This window comes from Nerophis ophidion, linkage group LG27 (assembly GCF_033978795.1).
Source record: "Nerophis ophidion isolate RoL-2023_Sa linkage group LG27, RoL_Noph_v1.0, whole genome shotgun sequence".
Lineage (NCBI taxonomy): Eukaryota > Metazoa > Chordata > Actinopteri > Syngnathiformes > Syngnathidae > Nerophis > Nerophis ophidion.
The window spans coordinates 24421910-24446589 of NC_084637.1; the positions used below are offsets into that span (position 1 = coordinate 24421910).

The 24680-nt window shown below is 42.4% G+C and overlaps 1 protein-coding gene across 3 annotated transcripts; it reads left to right on the forward strand.

Annotated features, from left to right (window-relative positions):
• The first annotated feature begins 371 nt into the window (after positions 1-371).
• Positions 372-23327, forward strand: elk1 (ETS transcription factor ELK1). Of its 3 annotated transcripts, none has more exons than XM_061889819.1 (11): positions 372-1164; positions 13367-13575; positions 13649-13828; positions 13902-14051; positions 14110-14235; positions 14319-14723; positions 14807-14939; positions 22553-22698; positions 22783-22866; positions 22930-23031; positions 23095-23327. In XM_061889819.1, the coding sequence occupies exons 1-11, from the start codon at positions 1140-1142 to the stop codon at positions 23191-23193; spliced, it is 1659 nt and encodes a 552-aa protein (XP_061745803.1). In that variant the 5' UTR covers positions 372-1139; the 3' UTR covers positions 23194-23327. The 3 variants fall into 3 exon arrangements, with proteins under 3 accessions (XP_061745803.1, XP_061745806.1, XP_061745804.1); XM_061889822.1 differs by having other exon boundaries at positions 14577-14723; XM_061889820.1 differs by having other exon boundaries at positions 13905-14051.
• The last annotated feature ends 1353 nt before the right edge of the window (positions 23328-24680 follow it).

Consider the following 24680-nt stretch of genomic DNA (forward strand, 5'->3'; position numbering starts at 1 on the left):
AGCCATATGTAGTCATCAAAAGAGCCACATCTGGCTCTAGAGCCATAGGTTCCCTACCCCTGGTGTAAGGTGTGTAATTTATTGTGAAACCTTGCACTGTGTTGGTTTTGTTCATGCACGGTTCATTTTGGGCACCAATAACAAAAAAAAATGTTTTCTTGAATTTGAAAAAAAAAAAAAATATTGTATTTTTGCATATGAAACTGGTGGGGTTCGGTACCTCCAACAAGGTTAAGAACCACTGCATTAGGGTATTTTTTCCAAATGTGTTTAGTGGTGGAAACTGGCTGAGCCAGGCTGAACGCTCTTACTTTGAAAGTAATAACCGGAACCTTTCGTGTTTTACACTACATTTTTGATGCAGGTAAAAAAAAAAAAAAAAAAAAAGTGAGGAGGCGTTCGCCCAAACAGGAAGACGCCTCGAAAAAACAACAACGGAGCCATCCGATTGTTGTTTATTGATGGCGGAACAGGAGTAAACAAAGCGGGAAGATTCTTCAAAGCGGTTTCGGGCGCTTCCGGAAGAGTTCGGAAGGCTCTCGGGGGAACTCCGTGGCTGCAGCCCGCGGTGGCTGCGGTGTTGCTGGGGCTGACGCACACTCGAGAGGCGGGGAGGGGGGAGCTGTCACCGAGCTAAGCTAGTTAGCTTAGCTCAGCGAACACTCGTCTTTAAAACCACTTCTGATCCACCGGAAGGACATTTTGACGAATTCTAGTTAGCGCGGCGGCTAGTTAGCACTTGTCAACACGTTGGGGACGCGCCGAGGAAAAAACAACAACAAGTCGATTGCCACGCTCACGCTAAAGTGTGAAAAAAACACAACACTGGAATTTTCTTCGGTGCACGATTTTAAGCGCTCGCACTACTTTTGCTTTTATTGTTTACTTTCACATCATTTAAAGTTTACTTGTGATTCGGGTGTTAGCATGGAGGCTGCATACCCGGGCAGCAGCGCCTCGGAGCGGTTACGTAACAGCCGCAAGCTGCCGCTCTGACAGCTGCAAACACACACAAATATACATATATACATATATATACACACACATATAAACACACGCACACAAAGAGCGAGCGCAACAAGAAGAGGAAGAACAACATGGAGGAGCTGTGAGAGAACATTAATAACATTTTCATCAAGATGGATTCTAATCCCCTCATTAACGGTAGGTGTGTGTGTGTGCGTGTGCTTGTGTGTGTGTGTGTGTGTGTGTGTGTGTTGCAACAGGTTCGGCCTGCAGTTTGCGTGTGTGTTGCAGCTGCAAAGGTGGTTGTTGTCAGACATTGCATTGTGATCTTTGAACACAAAGACCATGCACTTGGTTTTAAAAAAAAATATTTTAAAAACCTTTATTCATAATAATCATCCATCCATCCATTTCCTACCGCTTATTCCCTTTTGGGTCGTGGGGGGCGCTGGTGCCTATCTCAGCTACAATCGGGCGGAAGGCGGGGTACACCCTGGACAAGTCGCCAACACAGATAGACAACGTTCACACTCACATTCAATCAAATAAACAAAACAAGTACAGAAACAGTACTAAACAGCACCAGAGGGTTGTAAACTCAAGAAAGCAACTAAAGAAGACAGCAAAATATCCATCCATCCATCCATTGACTACCGCTTATTCCGTTTGGGGTAGCGGGGGGCGCTGGTGCATATCTCAGCTACAATCGGGTGGAAGGCGGCGTACACCCTGGACAAGTTGCCAACCTCGTCGCAGGGCCAACACAGATAGACAACATTCACACTCGCATTCAATGAAATAAATGATATAAACAAAACAAGTACAGAAACAGTACAAAACAGCGTCAGGGGGTTTTAAACTCAAGGAAGCAACGAAAGAAGACTGCAAAATATCCATCCTTCCATCAATTTTCTACCGCTTATTCCCTTTCGGGTCGCTGTTGCCTATCTCAGCTACAATCGGGCGGAAGGAGGTGTACACCCTGGACAAGTTGCCAACCTCGTCGCAGGGCCAACACAGATAGACAACATTCACACTCACATTCAGTCAAATAAATAATATAGACAAAACAAGTACAGAAAGAGTACAAAACAGCACCAGGGGGTTGTAAACTCAAGAAAGCAACTAAAGAAGACTGCAAAATATCCATCCATCCATTTCTACCGCTTATTCCCTTTGGGGTCGCTAGTGCCTATCTCAGCTACAATCGGGCAGGAGGAGGAGTACACCCTGGACAAGTCTCCACCTCGTCGCAGGGCCAACACAGATAGACAGACACCATTCAAACTCACATCCAATCAAATAAATAATATTAACAAAACAAGTACGGAAACAGTACTAAACATCGCCAGGGAGTTGTAAACTCAAGAAAGCAACTATAAAGACTGCAAAATATTCATCCATCCATTTTCTACCGCTTATTCCCTTTTGGGTCCATCCATCCATCCATTTTCTACCGCTTATTCCCTTTCGGGGTTGCGGGGGGCGCTGGCGCCTATCTCAGCTACAATCGGGCCGAAAGAGGCGTACACCCTGGACAAGTCGCCACCTCATCGCAGGGCCAACACAGATAGACAGACAACATTCACACTCGCATTCAATCAAATAAATAATATTAACAAAACAAGTACGGAAACAGTACTAAACAGCGCCAGGGGGTTAGGGTTAGGGTTAGGGTTAAAGGGAATAAGCGGTAGTAAATGGATGGATATTTTGCAGTCTTCTTTAGTTGCTTTCTTGTGTCGCTGGTGCCTATCTCAACTACAATCGGGCAGAAGGAGGGGTACACCCTGGACAAGTCTCCACCTCATCGCAGGGCCAACACAGATAGTCAGACAACATTCACACTCGCATTCATCCATCCATCCATTTCTACCGCTTAATCCCTTTCGGGTCGCGGGGGGCGCTGGTGCCTACCTCAGCTACAATCGAGCGGAAGGAGGCGTACACCCTGGACAAGTCGCCACCTCATCGCAGGGCCAACACAGATAGACAGACAACATTCACACTCACATTCAATCAAATAAATAATATAAACAAAACAAGTACAGAAACAGTACAAAACAGCGCCAGGGAGTTGTAAACTCAAGAAAGCAACTATAAAGACTGCAAAATATCCATCCATCCATTTTCTACCGCTTATTCCCTTTTGGGTCGCTGTTGCCTATCTCAGTTACAACCGGGTGGAAGGCGGGGTACACCCCGGACAAGTCGCCACCTCATCGCAGGGCCAACACAGATAGTCAGACAACATTCACACTCACATTCAATCAAATAGATAATGATAAACAAAAAAAGTACAGAAACAGTACAAAACAGCGCCAGGGGGTTGTAAACTCAAGAAAGCAACTAAAGAAGACTGCAAAATATCCATCAATCCATTTTCTACCGCTTATTCCCTTTCGGGTAGCTGGTGCCTATCTCAGCTACAATCTGGCGGAAGGCGGTGTACACCCTGGACAAGTCGCCATCTCGTCGCAAGGCCAACACAGATAGATAGACAACATTCACACTCGCATTCATCCATCCATCCATTTTCTACCGCTTATTCCCTTTCGGGTTGCCGGGGGCGCTGGTGCATATCTCAGCTACAATTGGGCGGAAGGCGGGGTACACCCTTGACACGTCGCCATCTCGTCGCAGGGCCAACACAGATAGACAACATTCACACTCACATTCAATCAAATAAATAATATGTACAGAAACAGTACAAAACAGCGCCAGGAGGTTGTAAACTCAAGAAAGCAACTAAAGAAGACTGCAAAATATCCATCCATCCATTTTCTACCGCTTATTCCCTTTTGGGTCACTGGTGCCTATCTCAGCTATAATCGAGCAGAAGGAGGTGTACACCCTGGACAAGTCTCCACCTCATCGCAGGGCCAACCCAGCTAAACAGACAACATTCACACTCACATTCAATCAAGTAATATAAACAAAACAAGTACAGAAACAGCACAAAACAGCGCCAGGGGGTTGTAAACTCAAGAAAGCAACTAAAGAAGACTGCAAAATATCCATCCATCCATTTTCTACCGCTTATTCCCTTTTGGGTCGCTGGTGCCTATCTCAGTTACAACCTGGTGGAAGGCGGGGTACACCCCGGACAAGTTCGCCACCTCATCGCAGGGCCAACACAGATAGTCAGACAACATTCACACTCACATTCAATCAAATAGATAATGATAAACAAAAAAAGTACAGAAAAGTACAGAAACAGTACATAACACCGCCAGGGGGTTGTAAACTCAAGAAAGCAATTTAGGGCTATATAAGTAAACATTGATTGATTGATTGAAGACTGCAAAATATCCATCCATCCATTTTCTACCGCTTATTCCCTTTGGGGTCGCTGGTGCCTATTCCAGCTACAATCGGGCAGAAGGAGTGTACACTCTGGACAAGTCTCCACCTCGTCGCAGGGCCAACACAGATAGTCAGACAACATTCACACTCGCATTCATCCATCCATCCATTTTCTACGCTTATTCCTTTTCGGGTCAGGGTGGGCGCTGGTGCATATCTCAGCTACAATCGGGCGGAAGGCGGGGGTACACCCTCGACAAGTCACCATCTTGTCGCAGGGCCAACACAGATAGACAACATTCACACTCGCATTCAATCAATAAAATGATATAACAAAACAAGTACAGAAACAGTACAAAACAGCCTCAGGGGGTTTTAAACTCAAAGAAGCAACTAAAGAAGACTGCCAAATATCCATTCTTCCATCAATTTTCTACCGCGTATTCCCTTTTGGGTCGCTGGTGCCTATCTCAGCTACAATCGGGCGGAAGGAGGTGTACACCCTGGGCAAGTCTCCACCTCATCGCAGGGCCAACACAGATAGACAACATTCACACTCACATTCAATCAAATAAATGATATAAACAAAACAAGTACTGAAACAGTACAAAACACCACCAGGGAGTTGTAAACTCAAGAAAGCAACTATAAAGACTGCAAAATATCCATCCATCCATTTCCTACGCTTATTCCCTTTTGGGTCGCTGTTGCCTATCTCAGTTACAACCGGGTGGAAGGCGGGGTACACCCCGGACAAGTCGCACCTCATTGCAGGGCCAACACAGATAGTCAGACAACATTCACACTCACATTCAATCAAATAAATAATGATAAACAAAAAAAGTACAGAAACAGTACTAAACAGCGTCAGGGGGTTGTAAACTCAAGAAAGCAACTAAAGAAGACTGCAAAATATCCATCAATCCATTTTCTACCGCTTATTCCCTTTCGGGTCGCTGGTGCCTATCTCAGCTACAATCGGGCGGAAGGCGGTGTACACCCTGGACAAGTCGCCATCTCGTCGCAAGGCCAACACAGATAGTCAGACAATATTCACACTCGCATTCATCCATCCATCCATTTTCTACCGCTTATTCCCTTTCGGGTCGCGGGGGCGCGCTGGTGTCTATCTCAGCTACAATCGGGCGGAAGGCGGTGTACACCCTGGACAAGTCACCACCTCGTCGCAGGGCCAACACAGATAGACAACATTCACACTCGCATTCAATCAAATAAATGATATAAACAAAACAAGTACAGAAACAGTACAAAACAGCGCCAGGAGGTTGTAAACTCAAGAAAGTAACTAAAGAAGACTGCAAAATATCCATCCATCCTTTTTCTACCGCTTATTCCTTTTTGGGTCGCTGGTGCCTATCTCAGCTACAATCGGGCAGAAGGAGCCGTACACCCTGGACAAGTCTCCACCTCGTCGCAGGGCCAACACAGATAGACAGACAACATTCACACTCACATTCAATCAAATAAATAATATTAACAAAACAAGTACGGAAACAGTACTAAACAGCGCCGGGGGTTGTAAACTCAAGAAAGCAACTAAAGAAGACTGCAAAGTATCCATCAATCCATTTTCTACCGCTTATTCCCTTTCGGGTAGCTGGTGCCTATCTCAGCTACAATCGGGCGGAAGGCGGTGTACACCCTGGACAAGTCGCCATCTCGTCGCAAGGCCAACACAGATAGTCAGACAACATTCACACTCGCATTCATCCATCCATCCATTTACTACCGCTTATTCCCTTTCGGGTCGCGGGGGCGCGCTGGTGTCTATCTCAGCTACAATCGGGCGGAAGGCGGTGTACACCCTGGACAAGTCACCACCTCGTCGCAGGGCCAACACAGATAGACAACATTCACACTCGCATTCAATCAAATAAATGATATAAACAAAACAAGTACAGAAACAATACAAAACAGCGCCAGGGGGTTGTAAACTCATGAAAGCAACTAAAGAAGACTGCAAAATATCCATCCATTGACTACCGCTTATTCCATCTGGGGTTGCAAGGGGCGCTGGTGCCTATCTCAGCTACAATCGGGCGGAAATGGTAAATGGGTTGTACTTGCATAGCGTTTTTCTACCCCTTTTTAAGGAGCCCAAAAGCGCTTTGACAGTATTTCCACATTCACCCATTCACACACACATATTCACACACTGATGGTGGGAGCTGCCATGCAAGGCGCTCACCTGGACCCATCAGGAGCAAGGCTGAAGTGTCTTGCCCGAGGACACAACTGACGTGACTAGGATGGTAGAAGGTGGGGATTGAACCGGTAACCCTCAGATTGCTGGCACTGCAACTATACCAACTTCGCCACGCCGTCCCCAGGCGGGATACACCCTGGACAAATTGCCACCTCGTAGACAACATTCACACTCACATTCATATTTTGTTTATTTTTAATACTGGTTTTAACTACCTTTTTTATCTCATGTTGTATTTTTCCATTGTATAATGTTTGGTAACGCATGTATTCTTTGTATTTTAATTTTGTATGCTCCTATATGGACCCCAGCAAGACCAGCAGTCGCCATGGCGTCAGCTAATGGGGATCCATTCAATAAACAATAAACATTCAATCAAATAAATAATATAAATAAAACAAGTACAGAAACAATACAAAACAGTGCCAGGGGGTTGTAAACTCAAGAAAGCAACTAAAGAAGACTGCAAAATATGTATACGCTATACTGAAGTGAATTATATTTATATAGCGCTTTTACATAGTGAAACCCAATATCTAAGTTACATTTAAACCAGTGTGGGTGGCACTGGGAGCAGGTGGATAAATTGTCTTGCCCAAGGACTCAACGGCAGTGACTAGGATGGCGGAAGCGGGGATCGAACCTGGAACCCTCAAGTTGCTGGGACGGCCACTCTACCAACCGAGCTATACCGCCCCTACTGACAGTTCTTGTCAGTGTTGTTGCTGTGTTCCAGCATTTACATATTTTCTTTTATTTTTTATTAATCAGTCCAACAAAATAATACACAGCAATACAACAGGGGTTAGTGCATGTGCCTCACACTACGAAGGTCCTGAGTTGTCCTGGGTTCAATCCCGGGCTCTGGATCTTTCCGTGTGGAGTTTGCATGTTCTCCCCGTGACTGCGTGGGTTCCCTCCGGGTACTCCGGCTTCCTCCCGCCGCCAAAAACATGCACCTAAGGATAAGTTGATTGGCAACACTAAATTGGCCCTAGTGTGTGAATGTTGTCTGTCTGTCTGTGTTGGCCCTGCGATGAGGTGGCGACTTGTCCAGGGTGTACACCGCCTTCTGCCCGAATGCAGCTGAGATAGGTTCCAGCGACCCCGAATGGGACAAACGGTAGAAACTGGATGGATGGAATACAATTCCAATTCCAAAACCAGCACTATTCAGAATAGCAAACAACAGAGCAATTGAGGACACCAAACATGACACAAAACAATCAAAAAAATAATAATATCAACAACAGTATCAATGTTGATAAGACTTCCAACACAGCAGGGATTATAAGTCCCTCATTGACATTATCATCACAGCCATTTATAAAAAATTACATTAAAACATTTAAAAAATGAATAATATTGTCACAGTGGATACCAAAATGGATACATGGATGATACAGCAGAGGATTGGGAGAATGTCATGTGAAACCAAAATAGAACTTTTTGGTGTAAACTCAACTCTTCGTGTTTGGAGGAAGAAGAATACTGTGTTGCATCCCAAGAACACCATACCTACTGTGAAGCATGGGGGTGGAAGCATCATGTTTTGGGGCTGTTTTTCTGCTAAGGGGACAGGACGATTGATCCGTGTTAAGGAAATAATTAATGGGGCCATGTATCGTGAGATTTTGAGTCAAAACCTCCTTCCATCAATGAGAGCTTTGAATGGTTGACCAAATACTTATTTTCCACCATAATTTACAAATAAATTCTTTAAAATTCCTAAAATATGAATTCCTGGATTTTATTTCACATTCTGTCTCTCACAGTTGAAGTGTACCTATGATGAAAATGACAGACCTCTGTCATCATTTTAAGTGGGAGAACTTGCACAATCGGTGGCTGACTAAATACTTTTTTGCCCCACTGTATATTACACTATTTACATCCTTCCATCCATCCATTTTCTACCGCTACATCCTTTCATACTTTATTGTCACGACTTATCCCACCAAGCCATACCTTATTTGGAGTGTAGTTTTAGTTCCTGGGTTGTGCTCTTATTTATTGCCAAAAGTATTTGGTCACCCATCCAAATGATGAGAATTAGGTGTCCTAATCACTTGGCCCGGCCACAGGTGTATAAAATCAAGCACTTAGGCATGGAGACTGTTTCTACAAACATTGGTGAAAGAATGGGCCGCTCTCAGTGATTTCCAGCGTTGAACTGTCCTGCAACAAATCCAGTCGTGAAATTTCCACGCTCCTAAATATTCCAAAGTCAACTGGGGGCTTTATTATAAGGACATGAAATAGTTTGGGAACAACAGCAACTCAGCCCCCAAGTGGTAGGACACGTAAACTGACAGAGAGGGGTCAGCGGACGCTGAAGCGCATAGGGCAAAGACTTTCTGCATAGTCAGTTGCTACAGAGCTCTAAACGTCATGTGACCTTCCAATTAGCCCACGTACAGTACGCAGAGAGCTTCATGGAATGGGTTTCCATGGCCGGGCAGCTGCATCTAAGCCATACATCACCAAGTCCAATGCAAAGCGTCGGATGCAGTGGTGTAAAGCAAGTCGCCACAGGACTCTATTGCAGTGGAGACGCCTTCTCTGGGGTGATGAATCACGTTTTTCCATCTGGCAATCTGATAGACGAGTCTGGGTTTGGAGGTTGCCAGGAGAACGGTACATTTCGGACTTCATTGTGCAGAGTGTGAAAGTTGGTGGAGGAGGAATTATAGTGTGGGGTTGTTTTTCAGGAGTTGGGCTAGGCCCTTAGTTCCAGTGAAAGGAACTTTGAATGCTACAGGATACCAAAACATTTTAAACAATTCCATGCTCCCAATCTTGTGGTAACAGTTTGGAGCGGGCCCCTTCCTCTTCCAACATGACGGTGCACCAGTGCACAAAGCAAGGTCCATAAAGACATTGATGACCGAGCCTGGTGTGGATGAAGTTGACTGGCCTGCACAGAGTCCTGACCTGAACCCGATATAACACCTTTGGGATGAATTAGAACGGAGACTGAGCCTTCCCGACTTCACCAATGTGCTTTTGAAAAAATGGTTGAAAATTCCTATAAACAAACACCGCAACCTTGTGGACAGCCTTCCCAGAATAGTTGAAGCTGTAATAACTGCAAAAGGTTGACTGACATATTGAACCATATGGGTTAGGAATGGGATGGCACTTCAAGTTCATATGTGAGTCAAGGCAGGTGGCCAAATACTTGTAGCACTCAAGTTCCGTAAATAATCCAAATTTGTAGCACAGCGTTATAGTTTTCACAGCTTTTTGGTTGTCAGAAGTAAAAAGCGTTTTAAAGTAAATATCTAATTATTTTTTAAAGGCACAAAAAAACAGGTCGGGTATTGAGAAACTTACATTTGTGAATATAAAACTTAGCCAATAGTATAATAAGGTTGCAAAGGTAAAATTCCATTTCATTTTTTTCCCCATACTGTGTAAATCCAAATTGTACATCTTTAAAACACAGCACAAATTTGTCATCAGTATTGTCCAGGATGAAACGACAGATGCCCTGCCATAATGTTCGAGTGCTTTCACAAGTCCAAAACAGGTCACCACCTCGTTGTTGTTGTGTAGTCTGCCAGGGGTTTACGTCACCAATAGTTCAGTTGTGCACACGTTGTGTGTGTCGGTGTTATCTTTTTGTTGTTGTATTCCTGGACCGCAGAGTGTCGATGAGTGAGAGGAAGCAGCGAACTTTAGGCTTTCATGCTTGTTACCATGGCGACGGCTCCCAGTCACTTTAGGCCATCAGTATTGTGCAGCAAAGGGGTCTGTGTTAATGACTGCTGTTTTTCTTTACTCAACTACAGAGGGTACCAGGTGGAGGCATTTATTAATTTTTTTTAAAAACTAATATTGATAATATTGTCCACGTGCGCCATTCATAGAGAATTTGGCCACATTTGTAAGTTGTGTGTGTTTAGAATAAAAACTTGTTTGCATTTGTGGAAAAGTAACTGACTTATTGCATAAAGCAGCTTTTTAAAACCATATAAACACCACAATTAATGGTTCAAATATTACTGCAGGATGCTATGATTATAGATGCTTCTTTTTCTTCATACATCATTTATTTGAGCAAGGTAAGCATTCATTAAAGCACTGGTTCTCACATATTTTCTGTCACGCACCCCTGGGGACAGAATTTTTTTCATGCCCTATGAAGTTAATGGTTTGTTTTTCTGTTTGTGTCAATATAGGTATTTATTAACTGTAATTCTGCTATTACTCTATTGCAAGGGTGTCCAAACTTTTTGACTTAGGGCTAAAAAAAATTTGGCCGAGGAGCGCTTTGTTGTCAAGGCGGCCGCCTTAACAACAAAGAGCCACCGCCTAATCTAAAGTCTTAACAAGCTGCTCCGCTTAATTCTGCCTCTGCCTCTGTCAGTACGTCTCTGCAGCACCCAGCATTGTCCCACCCACACAACCATCTGATTGGTTACACGCAGAGCGGTACCAGCCAATCAGCAGAGTGTTTTTAGAGCGCATGTAACAGCCAATCAGCAGTGAGTATTCAGAGCGCATGTAACAGCTCATCAGCAGTGCGTAGTCAGAGCACATGGAGTCAGTGCTCACGGCACAGACAGAGAGGAAAGACGGTGGAGTGAGCAGATAGGTGTTAAGCAGGTGAGCAAAAGGCAGCGGACTCTCCCCAAATTATAATAAACACTTCCAAGTCAACTACTAGCAACATCACTATGAGCCGGTTGACGTTCTAGAAACCTAAGCGGCAGCTCAGCTCGCAGTCCTTGAGGTGAAGGCTAATGTATGTGAGTGTGCGCATGCATGCATGTGTGTGTGTTTGTCTGAGAGAAAGACAAGCATTATTGACCTACAGTTAAAAACTAAGTTATTTCACTTGACGTTTTTCAGTGTTGATTGAACTGTGTTGAAGCAGCAAAAAAGGACACTATGTTAAATGAAGAGTTTCCTGAAGCTGTCTCTGATAGTTGATATAATAATGTAACTGCATCATAAAGCCTACATGAACTCCATGGTGTTCAGGGATGAATAGTCTCTCCTATTGCTATTGTACCAATTTTTTCAGCTATAGTTACATTAATCATTAGTAATGTAGCATCCTTGTTTTGAATGGCGGGGTCCCTGCTATTACATGTTGATAAAAATAAAACATTTACATAATAAAAAATCAACTACAGGTTTCTCAAATGCTGTAATAAATTAAGCACGATGAGTTGAGTATATGTCAGCATGTGACGCCACTTTTTACTCTCTTTTTTTTGCAAACGCTTACTTATAGTAAGTCATTAATTACACTTAAGTCATTATTTTGACTTAGTAAGTCATTATGTTGTCATTATTTTGACTTAGTAGATTTTTACTGTTGTTTTTTCCCCTTATGTAAGAATAGAATAAAATTATCCATAAAACGATTGTGTAATTGCATAACCAAGTGTGTCCAAGATTCTGCCTGTATGAAAATATTGGCGTACAGTTACACATTTAACAGTGTTTATTTTGGTTCTTGTCATTTTTCAAATTAATCAGTTAAGATTATTAGATTTGTTTAATTAACTAACTAAACTTTGTTTATATTTTAAGTATATTTTATTTTTGTTTTGAGAGCTCTAGAACAGAGGTGTCTAAACCTTTTCCACCAAAGGCGGCATATTGAAAAGTCAAGTAGGCAGTTATACAGCATCAATCACAAAACAAAAAAATTTAGGGAGTAACCTTTTGACCAAAAGCCAAATGCAATATAGATAAATGATCTCTGGCATCACAACAGTCCTTGTCTTATGTTCTTGGAAGGTGGGGCGACGGGTGGTAAGGAGAACCTCACATAGCTGTCTCCGTAAAACCCGAGGAACTTAGCCGAAAAGAGAGGTATCTTTTAGACACAAAACAGGCCAATGCAATGGACAGAAACAATACAACTGTTACTTAGAGAAAAATTGTTGTTAGGGAACTATTATGGTCACATTTTTCTTAACGATTTTTGCCGACAGTACCTTGGTTGCACTCGTACTTTTAATCACAGAAATATGTTTATATAGTTAGTCTGTGATAAGTAGATAACAGTTTTAATGTCATTAAAAAAGCCTTTTTTTCATTTAGACTGCAGGAGGCAGTTGTGTTAATTCAGTAGGTGGAGTCAGGGGCGGGGCTTAAAGAATGTTTATTTTTTTAAACATCCCTTAGATTTCTGTTGTGTGTTTAAGATAAAGCCATAAGGGCCTTCAATGGAAATGGTTCCAATTTGACTACTATAGGCCGTAGTCCACGCCAAAATAAACCATTAAGACTGTATTACTCTGTCATTTCTATCATTCATAGAAATGTTTCTATATTCAAAGTACACAGTGTTACTGTTAAAACGGTCCTCAAATATGAAATAAACTTAGTTAAAATTACCTCTGCCTTTGTTTTTATTGAATACATGGGCCAACTACGCTACTGTAGTTTAATGTTGGTCATTAGAGTGGTTCTCGGAAAACCCAAGTGTTTTTTGAGGCGGTATTTGGTGAAAAAAGTTTGAGAACCACTGTTATGCAGGAAATACGGTATTTTGAGGACTGAATAGTAACCTGTCACTCACATGTGACCACGCCCCCTTAATTAACGCCCGGCCGAGACAATATTTAGAAAAAATATATAGTTTTAATTTCAGTGCTTTTGAGCGGAGCAGCGGGGCTCTCGTCTCCCTGGTGAGCATCCATGAAAGGTTGCCGTGGCAATAGTTTCCAAGGTGATTGATAGGTTACTTGCATAACAGCTCAGCCAATGACAATGAGCTTCATTTGCATATGTGAGTTCTCGTCATGTTTGTATCTTCGCAGAGGCTCCGTTTGTGTACACTTTTGAAAAGTTGACAGTCGTACAGCGTCCGATTGATTTTATTTCCTAATTTGTGCCTGGCAGCCATGGACCCGTCCATCACGCTCTGGCAGTTTTTGCTCCACCTGCTGGACGACCAGCGCCAGCGTCACCTGATCTCGTGGACGGGCGAGGACGGCGAGTTCAAGCTGCTGGACGCGGAGGAAGTGGCCCGCCTTTGGGGGCTCCGCAAGAACAAGCACAACATGAACTACGACAAACTCAGCCGCGCGCTGCGGTACTACTACGACAAGGTATTGCCATGGCGACGACTGCTTCCGGGACAGCGTGAGCTTTCCACTTCCTCTCGCGTTTTTTTTTTTTCAGAACATCATCAAGAAGGTGAGCGGACAAAAGTTTGTGTACAAGTTCGTCAGCCAGCCCGACCCCTCCCTGCCCGACGGGACGCGCACCCCGGAAGAAGGCCAGAGGAGGGACAACGTGGACGGCAATGGCCAATCGAAAGGGGGCGGGGCATTGAGCTGTCAGTCAAAGGGCATAGCACAGGTACGCAGACTCGCCTATGTCGTTGCAGCGACCGGAGCGTGGCTGATGCGTTGATTTGTGTATTGGTGGTCAGAAGTCGTCGCCCGGCGGCTCCTACAAAAGTTCCCGTAACGACTACATGAAGTCCGGCCTCTACTCCACCTTCACCATCCAATCGCTGCAGGCTCCGCCCAACCCTCGACCGGTCAAAGCGGAGCTGATGCTGGACCCCGCCCCCAGAGAGGTGAGGGAAATCGCCGTAGGAAATATCGGCACGTCCGTCCTCATGCTGTTTCCTGCAGGTTTCCTCGCCGCCAGCAGGCGCCGCCGTCGATCCTTCTCGCCAGGTGATCGTCACTCATGCTTCGCCATGTTCCATACCTGTTGTCAACCAAGCCCAGCCAGCCAACACCCCCGGCCAATCACAGGTCAGTACTTGCTGTTAGCACGTAGGCAAGCACGCTACTTTGTGTCCCCGCCCCCTGCTGACGACTTGTCCTGTTGGTCCCAGAACCCGTCCGGCCCCCCGCTGGGTGACCCTCCCCATATTTACCTCACCAGCGTCAGCGACCCCTCCTCCCTCACACCGCTCATCCCCATAGGTTCCGTCGGGGGCGCCGTGAGTCCCGTACCGCCGCCGCCACAGCCAGACGGCGGCGGCGGTGGCGGCATGGCTACCGTTGCCAGTTTCCCTCCCCATCCGAACCCCGCCCCTCACCCAACTCACTCCCCGCCCGTCTTCGTTATCATCAACCCTCCTCCCTCGCAGCAGGCCGCTGTGGCGTCCGCACCCCCATCTGTCGCCCCGCCTCCAGCACGACCGCCCCTGCCACCCATCATCATCAAGGAGGAGACCCTGCCGTTGGAGGATGACCTCATGGAGATAGTGACCCTGGAGGAGAAGCAGGTGGAGGAGGTAAGACCACGCCTCCTCTCACACGCCGTCATCTAACGTCGTGTGAGTGATCGGCGCCCGTCTTTGCTCCGCCCCTTCCTCAGGTTCCTCAGCTCATTTGTGGCACGGGTGGACCACAGCCTCAGCTCGCCGTCATAGAAGCCACGCCCCCTCCCAGCATCGACGCCGAGGTCAGAGATCAGCATTCGGGAAGCGAGGAAAAGGACACGCCAACAGGTAAGGTGCTGAAGATAGAAGATGAAATATCACACTTTGTCTACTAAATGTTATTTTCCTACCAATATCACTATTCAGTACTTTACTACAAGTACTATTACTCCTACTTACTATTACTCTTACTTTACGGCATGTACTATTACTCCTACTTACTATTACTCTTACTTTACTACATATACTATTCCTGCTACTTACTATTACTCTTACTTTGCTACAAGTGCTATTACTCCTACTTACTATTACTCTTACTTTGCTAAAAATACTATTACCCCTACTTACTGTTACTCTTACTTTGCTACTACTACTATTACTCTTACTTTACTACAAGTACTATTACCCCTACTTACTATTACTCTTACTGTACTACATGTACTTTTACTCCTACTTACTGTTACGCTTACTTTACGGGATGTACTATTACTCCTACTTACTATTACTCTTACTTAACTACATGTACTATTACTCCCACTCTCTATTACTTTACTGCATGTACTATTACCCCTACTTACTATTATTCTTACTTTAATATGTTTACTACTACTCCTACTTACTATGGCTTTTACTTTACTACATGCACTAGTATTCCTACTTACTGTTACTCTTACTTTGCTACAAGTACTATTACTCCTATTTACTATAACTCTTATTTTACAACATGGACTATTACCGTTACTTACTATTACTCTTACTGTACTTCATGTACTTTTACTACTACTTAATATTACCCTTACTTCACTACAAGTACTATTTTTCCTACTTAATATTACTCTTACTTTACTACATGTACTGTTACTCCTACTTACTATTACTCTTACTGTACTACATGTACTTTTACTCCTACTTAATATTACTCTTACTTTACTACAAGTACTATCACTCTTACTTACTAATACTCTTACTTTCCTACATATACCATTACTCCTACTTAATATTACTCTTACTGTACTACATGTACTTCTACTCCTGCTTACTATTACTCTTACTTTATGGCATGTACTATTACTCCTACTTACTGTTACTTTACTACAAGTATTATTACTCCTTCTTACGATTACTCTTAATTTGCTACATGTACAATTACTCCTAGTCTCTATTACTTTACTGCATGTACTATTACTCCTACTTAACTATTATTCTTACTTTAATATGTGTACTATTACTCCTACTTACTATTACTGTTACTTTAATACATGTGCTATTACTCCTACTTACCATTACTCTTACTTTACTACAAGTACCATTACTCCTACTTACTAATAATTACTTTACTAGATGTACTATTACTGTGACTACTCATACTATTACTGTTAATTACTACACATACTATTACTGTTACTTTACTACACTTACTATTACAATACTACTTGTACTATTACTGTTAATTTACTAAATGTAATACTACTGTTTCTTTACTACTATTACTATTACATACACTATTACTGTTACTTTACTACATTTACTCGTATGTTACTACACATGATGTTACTTTACTATACTTACTATTACTCATAAGTTATTACACATAAAATTACTCTTACTTTACTAACTGTACTATCACTGTTACTTTACTAGTTATTATTACTCTTAGTTTACTACACTTACTATTATTTACTACATGTACAATTACTGTTACTTTACTAAATGTACTACTACTGTTACTTTATTACACTTACTATTATATTGCTACATGTACTATTACTGTTACTTTACTACATTTACTGATATGTTACTACTAGGGATGATGTTCGAAAAGCGGTTCTCCGGATGCTTCGATAAGAAAAGAACTGATTCCATGGATTCAAATCCGTTTTTGAGAAACGGTTCCCCGCCATCAAAGCCACTATACCGTATTTTCGCGACCATAGGGGGCACCGTATTAAAATGCGCCGTGTCAGTTACGGGTGCTATTTCTGTATTTAACGCATAAATAAGGCGCATCGTAATTTGGGGCGCAGGCATGGTTAAATATACGCTAGCTTAAAACATCCGCTAGCATGCATGGACGTTGTTTTAAAAAGGCAGCAGGAGCCAAGCTGAGTTGGGTTGTACTTTATTGAAGTACAAACCCCGTTTCCATATGAGTTGGGAAATTGTGTTAGATGTAAATATAAACGGAATACAATGATTTGCAAATCCTTTTCAACCCATATTCAATTCAATGCACTACAAAGACAAGATATTTGATGTTCAAACTCATAAACTTTTTTTTTTTTGCAAATAATTAACTTAGAATTTCATGGCTGCAATACGTGCCAAAATAGTTGGGAAAAGGCATGTTCACCACTGTGTTACATCACCTTTTCTTTTAACAACACTCAATAAACGTTTGGGAACTGAGGAAACTAATTGTTGAAGCTTTGAAAGTGGAATTCTTTCCCATTCTTGTTTTATGTAGAGTTTCAGTCGTTCAACAGTCCGGGGTCTCTTCTGTCGTATTTTACGCTTCATAATGCGCTACACATTTTCGATAGGAGACAGGTCTGGACTGCAGGCGGGCCAGGAAAGTACCCGCACTCTTTTACTACGAAGTAACGTTGTTCTAACATGTGGCTTGGCATTGTTTTGCTGAAATAGGCAGGGGCGTCCATAATAACGTTGCTTGGATGACAACATATGTTGCTCCAAAACCCGTATGGACCATTCAGCATTAATGGTGCCTTCACATATGTGCCCATTCCTTGGGCAAGAATGCACCCCCATGCCATCACAGATATTCGCTTATGAACTTTGCGCCTGTAACAATCCGGATGGTTATTTTCCTCTTTGTTCCGGAGGACACCATGTCCACAGTTTCACAATATAATTTGAAATGTGGACTCGTCAGACCACAGAACACCTTTCCACTTTGCATCAGTCCATCTTAAATGATCTCGGGCCCAGCGAAGCCGGTGGCGTTCCTGTGTGTTGTTGATAAATGGCTTTTGCTTTGCATAGTAGAGTTTTAACTTGCACTTACAGATGTAGCGACCAACTGTAGTTACTGACAGTGTTTTTTTATAAGTGAGCCCATGTGGTGATATCCTTTACACACTGATGTCGGTTTTTGATGCAGTACCGCCTGAGGGATCAGAGGTCCGTAATATCATCGCTTACGTGCAGTGATTTCTCCAGATTCTCTGAACCTTTTCAAGATTTTATGGACCGTAGATGGTAAAATCCCTAAATTCCTTGCAATAGCTTGTTGAGAAATGTTGTTCTAAAACGGTTTGACATGGAAGCTGCTTTTATACCCAATCATGGCACCCACCTGTTCCCAATTAGCCTGCACACCTGTGGGATGTTCCAAATAAGTGTTTGATGAACATTTCTCAACTTGATCAGTATTTATTGTCACCTTTCCCGACCCCTTTGTCACGTGTTGCTGGCATCAAATTCTAAAGTTAATAATTATTTGCAAAAAAAAAAATGTTTATCAGTTTTAACATCAAATATGTTGTCTTTGTAGCATATTCAACTGAATACGAGTGGAAAATGATTTGCAAATCATTGTATTCCGTTTATATTTACATCTAACACAATTTCCCAACTGATATGGAAACGGGGTTTGTATTTATAATGTACTCCCATTATTTTTTTGATCAATCCTCATCCATAAATCCATCCAAGTCCTCATCGTCTATGTTCGAACTGAACAGCTGGGCAAGTTCTCCATCAAACATGGCAGATTCCCTCTCCTTATTTTAAAACAGTAAAAGCCCCGTTGTTCGTATCGATTCGCTGCCGTGCTTGTCCCCTTCTTCTTCACAGTGTGCTTCACCGGGATGTCGAAAGTGAGCGGCACCTCGTCCATGTTGGTGATGTGTTTGTCGGCAATTCTTTTTATTTACAAAGCACATAGCAGCACCATGTGCTCACTGGGGGTGTGCCATTAGCGTCCTCTCTCACCTGAAACCTTCCCCCTTTAACCGCCGCATGCTGTCCTCAGTCACGTCCGCTTTTCCTCCATATAAACAGCGTGCCGGTCCATATAAACATCTACGGCTTTTGGAACTTAGTGCACACACAACAGCCTATCTGGATTCGATAAGAGGATTCGATTATGGCATCAACTTCGATCATTTCTTAACGAACATCATCCCTACAGTAGTTACTACCATTCTGTTACTTTACTGGACTTACTATTACTCTTTCTTTACTGCACTTACTATTATTCACTACATGTACAATTACTGTTACTTTACTAAATGTACTATCACTGTTACTTTACTTCATTTACTGTTATGTTACTACACGTACTGTTACTTAACTACACATACTATAACTGTAACTTTACTACATTTACTTTACCGTTACACTTACTATTATTTTTACTTTATTGCACTTACTATTCCTGTTACTTTACTAGACTTACTCTTATTTACTACACGTTAAATTAATGTTACTTCACTACACTTACTATTATTGTTACTTTGCTACACTTAATATCACTGTTACTTTACTATACTTACATGTACTTTACTATGTGTACTATTACATTACTACATATACTATTACTGTTACTTTGCTAAATGTACTATTACTGTTACTTTACTACTATTACTGTTACTTTACTACACTTACTGTTACTGTTATTTTACTACACATACTATTATTATGTTACTACACTTATTATTATTGTTGTTGTATTACTACACTTACTATTACTGTTACTTTGCTACACGTATTATTACTGTTACTTTACTACACTTACTATTATTGTTATTTTACTACACTTACCATTACTGTTACTTTACTACACGTTAAATTAATGTTATTTACTACACTTACTATTATTGTTACTTTACTACACTTAATATCACTATTACTTTACTACACTTACTATTGCTTATAGTTTAATATGTGTACTATTACTATTACATAACTACATATACTATTACTGTTACTTTACTACGCTTACTGTGACTGTTATTTTACTATGCCTACTATTATTGTTATTTTACTACTCTTACTATTATTGTTTTCTTACTACATTTACTATTACTGTTACTTTGCTACACTTATTATTACTGTTACTACACTACACTTACTATTATTTTTACTTTACTACACTTACTATTATTGTTACTTTACTACACCTACTATTACTGCTACTTTACTAGACTTACTCTTATTTACTACACGTACAATTAATGTTACTTTACTACACTTAATATCACTGTTACTTTATTACACTTACGATTACTTATACTTTACTATGTGTACTAATAATATAAATTACTACATATACTATTACTGTTACTTTGCTAAATGTACTATTACTGTAACTTTACTACACTTACTATTACTGTTACTTTACTTCACTTACTGTTACTGTTACTTTACTACACTTACTGTTACTGTTATTTTACTACACTTACTCTTACTGTTACCTTACGACACTTACTATTATTGTTATTTTACTACATTTACTTTCACTGTTACTTTACTACACTTACGATTATTGCTATTTTACTACACTTACTATTACAGTTACTTTACTACACTTGTTATTACTGTTACTTTACTACATTTACCATTATTGTTACTTTACTACTACTTACAATTACTGTGACTTTATTGCACTTCCTGTGATTTACGACACATACAAATACTGTTACTTTACTACACTTACGATTATTACTTTACTACAATTACTATTACTTATACTTTACTACGTGTACTATTACTATTACATTACTGCATATACTATTATCCAATCCAATCCAATCCACTTTATTTATGTAGCACATTTAAACAACAATAACGTTTCCAAAGTGCTGCACAGCCATGTTAAAAACAATATTATGCTCCACCAATGACTGAATAAAACAAAAAATGAATAAAAATAAAACCAATAAAAACAATATAAAAACAAATATGATTAAAAACTATTTTAAAGGGTAAAATCAATTAAAACAGTAAAATAAAAATAAAAGTGTATAAAAAACACAGAGGACAACAGAGGACCACACAACTCACGTAGTGTTAAAAGCCAAAGAATAAAAGTGGGTCTTAAGACGAGACTTAAAACACTCCACTGTGGAAGCAGTTTGAACATGGAGCGGCAGAGTGTTCCAGAACTTAGGGCCGACCACAGAGAAGGCCCTGTCTCCCCTGGTCTTAAGTCTGGTCTTGGGCACCACGAGCTGGAGCTGGCTTTCGGACCTCAGAGCGCGCGCAGGGATGTAAATTTGGATGAGGTCCGAGATATATTCAGGTGCCAGTCCATGTAAAGATTTAAAAACAAACAGCAATGTTTTAAAATCAATTCTAAAATGAACAGGGAGCCAGTGCAAACTCTGAAGAATTGGGGTTATATGCTGGCGTTTCCTGGCCCCTGTTAAAAGTCGTGCTGCCGCGTTCTGGAGTAACTGCAACTGGGAGAGAGCTTTTTGGCTAATGCCAGCATAAAGTGCATTGCAGTAGTCCAGGCGACTTGAAATAAAAGCATGCACGACTTGTTCAAAAAGGTTAAAAGATAAAAACGGTTTAACCTTTACTAAAAGACGAAGGTGATAAAAACACGATTTTAAAACGCCATTGACTTGTTTGTCTAGTTTAAAATCGCTGTCTATAGTGACGCCAAGGCTGTTACCGTATTTTTAAGTCGCTCCGGAGTATAAGTCGCACCAGTCGAAAATGCTTAATAAAGAAGGAAAAAAACATATATAAGTCGCACTGGAGTATATTTCACTATGTCCAGCTTGTAATTTGCAGTACAATGATTTCCTTTTCGGTGCCATTTTTGTTCAGCCCTTCTCAGTTTTTATAAGTTACCGCCAACGATGAAATAGCTACGGCAGTAGCATATAGCAGTTAGCATTCCATGACCCACAATGCACTTCTGCCATGACGCTCCCCCGCCAAATTCTTATTGGTTGTCGTGTGTGTGACGTTTGCTGACATTTTCTTGGTCTCTTCCGCGAATGAGAGAAATAATATTATTTGATATTTTACGGTAATGTGTTAATAATTTCACACATAAGTCGCTCCAGAGTATATGTCGCACCCCCGGCCAAACTATGACAAAAACTGCGACTTATAGTCCGAAAAATACGGTATGTTACTAAGTGCACTGTGTTGTGTTACTATTATGTTACTATGTGTACTCTGTTACTGTTACTATGTGTACTGTTTTACTATTGCTATTGTTATTTTGATGTTTCCCTCTTATTCACATGTTTTGATGTTTGATGTTTCCCCCTTACACACATGTAAGAGGGATGTGTACTATGGCTATGAGTTGTTGTTTTTTTTCCCTTGGCCTCAGTCTGCACCCCCTCTCCAGGACCAAGGCTAAGACCGATTTTTTTATTTTATTTTAATCTTCTATTCCCCCCCCCCCCCCCCCCCCCCTTGTTTACCTGTATCTCATCTTTTTCTGTAAGGGGCGCTGGAAGCCGGCAGACCCGTCAGCGATCCTGTTCTGTCTCCCTTTAATGTTTGTCTGAACTTGAATGGGATTGTGCTGAAAATTGTAATTTTCCTGAAGGAACTCTCCTGATGGAATAAATAAAGTACTATCTAATCTATCTAATCTAATCTAATCTAATCTAATTATGTTGCTAAGTGTACTGTGTTACTGTTACTATTATGTTAGTAAAAAAGGTGGTGTGTGTGTATTTGCCTCTTAGACCCGTCCGTGTCTGCGGTGACGTCATCGACGCCACTGGCGGCGGCGAGGTCGGCTTCAGACGTGGTTCCTCCCAAACCGAAGAAGCCCCGAGGCTTGGAGCTGCCGTCCTCCCCCTCCCTCCCCCCCGGCCTCTCCCTGGACAAGGTGCAGACCTCAGCGAGCGCGACACGCAAATGTACCGCCCCCGGCCGCCGACATCCCTTCCTGATCATTTGTCTTTGTCTTCAGTTCAACGCCGCCGTCAACAGTCTGCTGGCGCCCGGCTCGGCCGCCAACACGCTGACGCCCGGCGTCATCACCTCGCACGCCCTGGTAAGCGCTCGATAGCGACGCGCCCGCCTGACTCCGCCGCACGCTGACTTTGTTTGTCCCCAGACGCCCGTCCTGTTGACCCCCAGCCCGCTTCCCTCCACCATCCACTTCTGGAGCACGCTCAGTCCCATCGCTCCCCGCTCGCCCGCCAAGCTCTCCTTCCAGGTGACTGCCAGGTTTTTTTCTCCCAAGTCCGCCATGTTCTAAATGACAACATGTCTCCTCCAGTTCCCCACGAACGGCAGCAACCAGATGCACATCCCGGCGCTGAGCGTGGACGGACTGTCCACCCCCGTGGTGCTGTCCCCCGGCCCCCAGAAACCCTGAACCTTCCTGGCCTCTTGTTTGCTCTCCTCGCCAGGGTCCCGAGATGGCGGCCTCACAGTCATGGCCAGCTTGGAGGACCTCAAGGACGACACTCCGCCTCCTGCTCATTAATATTCACGAGGAAGAAGGGAAGTCAGACGTTTATTTATTTCCACTTCCTGACTTTGCCGGCCATTTTGGAGGATGGTTTTCTTCTACTGTTAATGAGCGCCGTGTTTTCCTGGAAGGTGAGTGCACCTTTCAAACTTTTTGACTTCTTTGATTTTACATTCCTTGGAACTTAACGAGGACATTCCTTCCTCGCTTCATTCCGTTTCGAGGCGGTTCGCGTCTGTGGCGCCTTCTTCGTCCTTGAATAAATTACGTGTGCGTGCAGATGGGACACGCCTACTGGACCTCAGCGCAAAGAGGCGCAGAAAAAGGAAAACCCTGCTGTTGACAGTGTCCCTGAATGCATCGCGACCTAAACATGGCAGCGACACAGTCAGTGTGTTGATATTTTCATGCTCGGTGGTTTCCATGGCAACCTGACATTGACTGTTGTTCGTGTGTTTCTATGCTTGTGCACATGACACACACCTTCGTTGATTTTGAAGCGGGGCTAATTATCGACCCCCTTTACCCCTCCCTCGACAAATGATGATTGGCTGCCAAAGATGTTCCATTAGAGGGAAGTGCCACTCCGAAAATCTCGGCGAGCGACACAGTCGCCCCGTGAACGCAGCACCTAAGCCATCGTATTCGACTGTTTCTATTTTTCTAGCAGAGAGCCGCTGCTTTATTTTGTCTAAGTAAAAGAACGAGCGAAAGAGAGAAAAAAAAGCCTTAAAGACGCTCTTAAAAGTCGTCTTTCCCAGTGGGCGTGGCCTACACGAAGCCATTTGTCGTTGGAACGCTTTCCTCTCACCAGCAGAACAGGAAGAATGTTTTTATACGGAGGATAAAGTCCAGTCAGCCTCTCCAGGGACCGCTGCCACCCGAGAGACCACATTTCCTGTCAGACTGTCACAATAAGAGCTTTTTGTGTACAAAGTTGAGTATTGTGTATCAAGTTGTGTCAAGTCAGAGTCTCTTTGGCCCCGCCCTTCTTTACCTGCCATTGGCTGAGGAGTTTATTGATGTGAAGGGGCGGGGCCTGACTTTATTTTTCTTATTGGTATTTACTGGAAACATAAAGAAAACAATATTTTTTATTGATGTTTTTTTCCCTTCTGTTGTTTGTAAATGTTAGGGCCGTCTGAATTGTTTCCACACGCTAAAAAATGAACACATACAAAGGTCTTTTTTTTTTTTTTTTTTCTATTTCCAAAACAAAAAAACATACAGATCTGTTTTATCCTTTAGGGCTCCCCTCAAGTTTGGATCTCAGTCACACAAAAAAAAACACTTGAATATCCCCATCAACTTCAGATCGAGCTATCAATATAAAGTTAGTACATTTTTCAATGTTTTATGCCCTTACAAAATATGTAATATTCCCCCCCACA

Excerpts from the sequence above, each read along its gene's own strand:
- elk1 (XM_061889819.1), top strand. The coding sequence starts at position 1,140 with ATGGATTCTAATCCCCTCATTAACG. Across the intron at positions 14,236-14,318 it reads ACACCCCCGGCCAATCACAG|AACCCGTCCGGCCCCCCGCT; the intron begins GTCAGTACTTGC and ends TGTTGGTCCCAG. Across the intron at positions 22,867-22,929 it reads TCATCACCTCGCACGCCCTG|ACGCCCGTCCTGTTGACCCC; the intron begins GTAAGCGCTCGA and ends GTTTGTCCCCAG.